Source organism: Hyperoodon ampullatus, assembly GCF_949752795.1.
Source record: "Hyperoodon ampullatus genome assembly, chromosome: 6".
NCBI classification, from domain to species: domain Eukaryota; kingdom Metazoa; phylum Chordata; class Mammalia; order Artiodactyla; family Ziphiidae; genus Hyperoodon; species Hyperoodon ampullatus.
In genome coordinates, this window is record NC_136919.1 from 3390705 (window position 1) to 3398166 (window position 7462).

General features: G+C 61.6%; 1 protein-coding gene across 1 annotated transcript; it reads left to right on the top strand.

Annotated features, from left to right (window-relative positions):
- On the top strand, nt 1-6958 carry LOC307054761 (ficolin-2-like; the record flags this gene model as incomplete). The annotated part of the gene is given in 10 exon segments (XM_079706658.1): nt 1-94; nt 168-226; nt 446-683; nt 2397-2450; nt 2920-2955; nt 4161-4180; nt 4183-4329; nt 4813-4942; nt 5819-5953; nt 6521-6958. Coding segments are annotated over 10 exon segments (1161 nt in total). The 3' UTR covers nt 6769-6958.
- Between the last annotated feature and the right edge of the window lie 504 nt (nt 6959-7462).

Consider the following 7462-nt stretch of genomic DNA (forward strand, 5'->3'; position numbering starts at 1 on the left):
ATGGAGCAGCGTGGAGTGGCCGTGGCTGTGGGGCCCGCAGTGCTGGCCGTCATCTTCCTGTGCGCCGTGGCCTCCGCCCCCGACACCTGTCCAGGTGAGTCAGACACCAGGTGAGTAGGACCTGACAGCGGACGGGTCTGAAAGCCGCAGGCCCCGGGTGCTAACAGCCAACTGTGCTGGGCCCCGAGCTAAGCCCTTCTGGACAATTTCCTTATTCCTCATGACAGTGAGTTGCCATCGTCACTTCTCAAAAGTGGAGACTAAACACCTCGCTGCCAGGCTGACCCTCCAGCACTGAGGCTGGGGGGAGGGTGGCTCAGGCAGGGTGGACCACAAGGCCAGGGCTCTGCCCTGCATCACCTCCACACCTGACCAGTGCCCACCGGAGGTGGGAAACTCACTGCCAGGCTGACCCTTCATCTGAGACGGGTGACTCTGGCCACAGCCAACGGCCCAGGCCGAGGTCGCTGCATGGCAGATCCCCGTGGCTCGGGTGGCCTGTCGCCGGCTCTGCAGGGCTCTCAGGCCCAGGACGAGCGCCCTCACTGGCGCTCTGTGTCTCTCTGCAGAGGTGAAGCTGGTGGGCCTGGAGGGCTCCGACAAGCTCTCCATCCTCCGAGGCTGCCCGGGGCTGCCCGGACCCGCAGGGCCCAAAGGAGAGGCAGGCGCCAGTGGACAGAAGGGTACGTGCTCTGGCTCGGGGGTGGGGGTCACTGAGCACCGGCTCTTCTCCAATTAGACCCCGGGTGGGCAGTGACCCCTGCGGGTCTCAGGTCGGGAGCTTGGGTCACGAGCCTGCTCGGAGCTGGCGTCAGGAGCGACCCCCGAGGCCCACCGGGATCTGTCATTCCCTGAGGAGGGGGCTGGTCTCAGCTAGTCTATGAGCTCACATTTGGGTATACTTTCATAGAACACCCGCTTCCTGGTCCTCGATCCAGCCCTGGCTTCACGTGGTCATGGGCCAGAGTTCCAAGCCTTACGTACCTCGGTATTCTCACCTGAAAACTGAGGCCCCAGCTTTTTCTATCTGTACCGCACATGAGAAAACTGGGGCTCAGAGCAGTCAGCCATCACCAGGGAGGGTGGAGCTGGACCTCAACTCAGTATGAAGGCCCCCGAGCGCCCCACAGCTCTCCCGTCGACGTGGTGGCCCCCTTGTGGGGTTTCGGGCCCCGAGCCTGGTATGAGGGGCAGGTGTGCACGCAGCTCAAGGGGTGAGTGTGCCCCGGGCCTGCGTGTGAGTGGACGCTCCAGGGGCTCCGGACGCAGGGCCAGCGTGGAGGTCCCCAGCCTCTCACGTCCTAGGAGGTATCCAGCTCAGGGGCCGTGGGCACCCAGGGCACCTCCTGGGGATGGGAGGGCTGCGTGTGCTCACCACGATGGGCTCCAGGCTGGGGGTCCTGCTGGGGGGACACTGGGGGGAGGGGCCGGGATGGGGGGCTGCCCACCCGTGGGTGTGGTGAGTCCGCCCCAAGCCCAGCCGGCGCCCCCTCGGCCCCACACCCACACTCCCCGAGGAGGGCAGCCCGCCGGCAGACGCTCCTGCTGCCTTGGCTGAGCCTGGGGCCGCCTCTCCTGACCCTCCCCTCAGTGCTCAGAAGGAGGGGCAGGGGCCCTGGGTGGTCCTAGCCCCCTGCTCACATCAGTAACGCAGACCTGGGAGGCCTCGTGGCTCCCAACCCCTCCTCTCTGGAGGTGGAGAGAGAACCACCACAGAGGGATGCGTAACTGCGCCCGACCGCCCCTGCATCCAGGGCTGAGCACAGGGCAGGGTCCCTCCTCCCTCCCAGAGCCAATGGGCCGAGGCTCCGGTGTGACAGGGTCTCTGAGGACGTGCTCTTGGTCCCAGGCCCCCAAGTAGCCGGTGGGGCTCTGTGACGGTGGCCTGGATCTGGGCTGCTACACTGAGGTGGTCGGGAGCCAGACGCTGGTGGTTCCCTGGGGCCCGAGCTTGGCGTGCCGGCCGCTCGGCACCGGGTGGCTGTGAGCGCTTTGTCCCCGCTGTGTGCTGTCACCCTCGGCCTGAGTCCCAGGGCAGTGATCTTGAGGATATCGCAGCGGGGATGGGAGGGTCAGGACTGTATTCTTTTTTTTTTTTTTTTTTGCGATAGGCGGGCCTCTCACTGCTGTGGCCTCTCCCCTTGCGGAGCACAGGCTCCGGAGCACAGGCTCCGGAGCACAGGCTCAGCAGCCATGGCTCACGGGCCCAGCCACTCCGCGGCATGTGGGATCTTCCCAGACCGGGGCACGAACCCGTGTCCCCTGCATCGGCAGGCGGACTCTCAACCACTGCGCCACCAGGGAAGCCCCCAGGACTGTATTCTTTAGAGCAGAGATGCTGAAGTAGAATTCTTCAGGTTGCCTTTTCCTCAATGATTTATCTTTGGAATTTACAGGAGAACGAGGTTCTCCCGGAGTCCCTGGGAAGGCAGGGCCGGCCGGGCCCAAAGGTACTAAAGGTGATGAAGAGCTAGGACCCCTGAGCAGGACCCCGGGGCCTGTCTACAGAGACATGAGAGATGGAGACAGACAGAGAGAGAGAGGGAGGAGGTGGAGAGAGAGATGGGAGAAGACAGAGAGAGGGAGGGGGCAAGTGACAGAGCGGCACCTGTCCTCTTTCCTGCTTCCCAAGAGCTTCGAGACAGCGAGTGACCTGGGTGCCGGGTCCGGGGCCCCAGGTCCAGAGCAGCTTCTCATAAGCCAGGGAAGAATCCAGGCCTCTGAGTCCCCCGAACTCCCCCGGGTGAGACCCAGGCATTGGAAAGGTGTGGGCCACGGAGCATGCGTGTGTGGTGCCCAGAGCCTCCGCCGCGTCCCCCACGCCCCAGCCCCCGAAGAACTGAGCACTTGGGTGGTTTCCAGAGCGGAGGGTCGATGTCCACTGAGCAGACGTCCTGTGCATCTCCTGTCTCTCCCCAGGAGACCGAGGGGAAAAAGGCGCGGGCGGAGAGAAAGGTGAGAACCCGCCTCCCTGGGGTCATTGGGCAGGCTTTGCAGGGGCTGGGGGGGTCCCAGAGGCCTTGGTCATGCCCAGCACCACCTGGGGGAGGATCTCAGACCACACCCCTGGCCCTGTCTGTGCAGCCAATGGGTGCGGGAGGAGGGGCCTCTGAGCCCGGCATGCTTTGTCAGCGGCCGGTGAGCACTCAAAGTCCACAGGCTCCAGAGTTGGACCCAGGTGACGGGCAATGCTGCCTTACTACATGATTTTGGACATTTTGCTTATAATGCTCTGATTTATGCTCATTTTTAAAAAAATGTGTAAAAGCAAGAAAAGGCAGAACTCCAAGACACAGTCCCATGCTCTGGCTACAAATACAAAGTGCAAGGTTGGGGCCCAGACTCACATCCCAAACGCTCCCCAGTACTTTCCACAACCAGAGGCTGTGATGGAGACGCGGGCTGTGGAAAGCGATAGGCCTGGGGGCGCTGATCCTCCACCGCCGTGAGCCGTGAAGCCCAGGCGAGGTGGCCGGCACGGCGGTCCAGCTAGTGCCCCGCGGGACGGTGCTGGCCGCCAGCCCCCAGGCAAGCCGGATGCAGTGGGGGCTAAGCAAACCCAGTGATGCTGAGTCGAGGAACTGATCCTCAGGGCTGGAGGCTGATAGTCCTGCAAAGAGCTGGATAACGGTTTCCGTTCTCCACGCTGTGTTCACGGAGCAACGGGGCTGAGGGGCCCGGGGTGCTGTTTCCAGGCGTGTGACGTGCATGTCCTCTCTCCCCACAACAGGAGAGCCGGGGCAGCTTCATTCCTGTGCCACAGGTGACTGCGCACACACTGACCCCCGGACCTCCGCCTGGACCTGCTCTTGCTGAGGGAGGGGGAGGGGGGCTCGACCAGAAGGCCAGCTGCCCAGACTCAGGTCCCACCTTCCAAGGACAAAACCCTCGCTGCGCATATCTTAGTCCCCACTTACCCGAGTGATAGGCAGCCATTGCCTGGGTAACTCGAGTATATTCCTGGAGGAGGCCAGGTGCCCAGGAGACTAGGCGTGGGCAGCCCTGGGAGGTGGGGATGGCCAGGTCGATGGGGCCTGGCCGTCACAGCCGGGTGGCCTTGGGGGCTGCGTCTCTGTCCCAGGACTCAGAGCCCACATCCCCCAGGCATGTGTCCCTGCCTCTCCCTCCTCCCCCCTCCTCCTCCCCGCTGCCCTGCCCAGAGCTCCTGTCCTGGCATCCATTCCCCGGCTTCCCTCCCCAGGACCTCGGACCTGTAAGGAGCTGCTCACCAGGGGGCACTTTCTGAGCGGCTGGCACACCATCTACCTGCCCGACTGCCGGCCCCTGACCGTGCTGTGTGACATGGACGTGGATGGCGGGGGGTGGACCGTGAGTTGGGGGGACCCAGTGATGGCCGTGGGGTTCCTGGGGAAGGGTGGGTGTGCCTGGGAGCCTCACCTGGTGGCAGATCACTCTTTAGTGGCCTTTGTGAGACCGTCCACTCCCTCCAGCCTGAGGCTGACCCCGTCCGTTCACGAGGTCGGGAGAATCAGAAATGTCAGGGGACGGGGGTGTGGACCCATATGGGAAGGAGTGCCGTGGCTCAGGGCTGTGGGCTCAGGCCCGGAGGTGCCCACTCCTCTCCAGCCGTGTGGTTTTGGGCTTGTCGCCTGCCCTCTCTGAGCTTCCATTTCCTCCTTGGTCCCATTTGGGTGTCCCTGACTGTCCCTGGGCTCTTTGATGAGACCCACGTTCTGGTCCTCAGCCTGTGATGCCTGTGAACTACCAATGCTGCTACCATGTGTGGCCGGGGTGCCCTGTGGGGCGACGGCAGTGGGGCCCCATCTCCCCAGCCCTCCCCATCGTGTGCAGGTTTTCCAGAGAAGGAGAGACGGCTCTGTGGACTTCTACCGGGACTGGGCCGCGTACAAGCAGGGCTTCGGCAGTCAGCTGGGAGAGTTCTGGCTGGGGAATGAAAACATCCACGCGCTGACCTCCCAGGGTAGGGCCACGGCCGGGGGCTCTGTGGTGGGGTGCCTGAAATCCACATGTCCCTGACCTTGGCGCTGGGCCACGTGGACCAGAGGACCCCGCTCCTCCTAGCCCCGGGGGTGGTCACGTGTGACACCAGGGAGGGTTATTACCCTGAGAACCTAGGACACGTGTTCTCTTACACGCTCTGAGTGTTCACATCGGAGGAGGTGGATGATTGGAAGAAGACGACTTCTGGTCTCGGGACCGATCGTATCTAGAACCCGAGAGTCAGAAGTGAGGAGGACGCCATCTGGGTTGGGGTGGCCCTTCTCCCACTTCCACCTGTTGGTCCTTCCTTGAAACTGGGGTCTTAGGCCCACGGAGCCCCCTCCCTTGCCTCTCCTGCTCAGTGCAGGTGGAGGTCCCCACGCAGGCCCCTCACCCCACTTCTCCGTTCCACAGCATCAGCTTCACAGCTGGTCCTGAGGTCAACGGCAAACCTGTAAATCCTTTCTGAATTCTTCCACTCCCTCATGGCAACCTTGACGGTGTCCACTCGTGGGCCTGAAATTCTTGCAGAAGAAACTACACATACAAAGATTTCCTGCCGTGGCATTCACAGCTATTTGCAGAAGAATTTAGGGTTTCAAACTAGAGCGAGGCTTCATGCCCTCCGAGGTACACCGACCGTGGAATTTCAGGCATGGCTGATGGAACGGCAGGGGAGCTATTTGAAAACAGGGGGCCATCCCTGAGGTCCTCCCACCAGCCCAGCCCCTCACACCTTCCCGGTGAATTGTCCCCGATGCCAAGTTCAGACGTCCCCTAAAACCCACATTCCCACCCCCCATGCCCGGATGCAGAGTGTCCCTTCTGCTGGGCCCTGAGCACCCACCTCTAACAGGAAGCAGCGAGCTGCGGGTAGACCTCATGGACTTTGAGGGCAACCACCAATTTGCCAAGTACCAGTCATTCAAGATGGCGGGTGAGGCAGAGAAGTACAAGCTGGTCCTGGGAGCCTTTGTCGAGGGCAGCGCAGGTGAGAGTCCGCACAGGGCACAGCAGTGGCCTGGGCTTCAGAGCGGGGTTTGGGGAAGCAGAGAGGACCTGCTGAGCATCCTGGCTCTGTCTTTTCTGTGTGATGTTCTTGGGGACTTAACCTCACCAGTTTCTTATCCACACGGTAAGGTAATACTACGCACACCTAAGTGTACCCACAAGGCTGATGTGACCCATGACAAAGTCCAACAAGCTGTGGCATTATTATTAACTACCATTACTGATGAAAAACGGGGAAGGATGATAATTTAGCCCATTTCCCTGAAGGCTCCATTCCCACTCTTGTGACTGGAATTCTCCCCTGAGGAGTGAAAGAGTTCACCCCTTAAGTGAGAGGATGCCTGCTAGCTGGCAGGAGCAGACCAGATGAGGGGATACCAAGGCCACTGCATCAGCAGAGGGATGCTCCCTGGGGTCATGTGAGTGGCACCCCTTGGAGTTGCACAGTGTGCAATATGCACACCCGGACACAGCAGCTTTGCCCTGGACCAGCGTCGGGGACCTCCTAGCCCTGTGTGCCAATTAGGCGACCTTTCCTTCTGAGCAGGTGATTCCCTGACGTCCCACAACAACCACGCCTTCTCCACCAAAGACCAAGACAACGACAAATATACTGCAAACTGTGCCGTGCTGTACCAGGGGGCCTGGTGGTACAACAGTTGTCATGTGTCAAACCTGAACGGTCGCTACCTTGGGGGGCCCCACGAGAGCTTTGCAAACGGCATCAACTGGAGGTCAGGGAAGGGGTACAACTACAGCTACAAGGTGTCGGAGATGAAGGTGCGGGCCACGTAGGGCGGGGCCGGCCGGCCAGAGTCTCTGGGAGCAGCTCCCTCTGCACACAGCCCGGCGGGGCAGCTGGTCCAGAGCCGTCCCCAGGAAGGTGACGTGGACCTCCGCGTCACTATCCTCACGGAAGCAGAAGAACCGCATCCTGTCCCCTGGGCAGGAGGCTCTCGCTCTGTGCCTCGACTGACTTCCAACCCTTCCGTCCCACTCACGAGGATAAGAGAAAATGCTAATCCAGATCTTGCCAGACATACACATTCTCAATAAAGACACTTGCTTACCCGACAGCAGGCATGCGACTCCTTCGTCACTTCCATGCTCTGACCTGTGCCCTTGTCTGTCCATCTGTCCCCGTGACCTTGCTCTGCAGGTGCCCTTTGGGCTGAAGGTGTTTCCGATGGTCTGAGGTCAGAGTCACAGAGCAGGGCCCACACATGGGGCTGCGTGCCAGTCAAGTGTCACTCTCCCTGCCGGGCCGGGCTGCTGTCTGCCTCCAGGCAGTTTTCAAGCTCAGGCTGAGTAGAGGGCCAAAGGCTGAGCCACGTGACCACACATCCTAAAGTCTTTACTCTCAGCCCTTCAAGAAAGTGTCCTCTGACCCCAGGCTCAGAGGTGAAGTGGCCGTGCAGTCCCAGCCTCCTGGCCCCAGCTGTCCCCGCTAATCAACACCGCCCAGGCTCCTGGGTCCCCATTATCCATA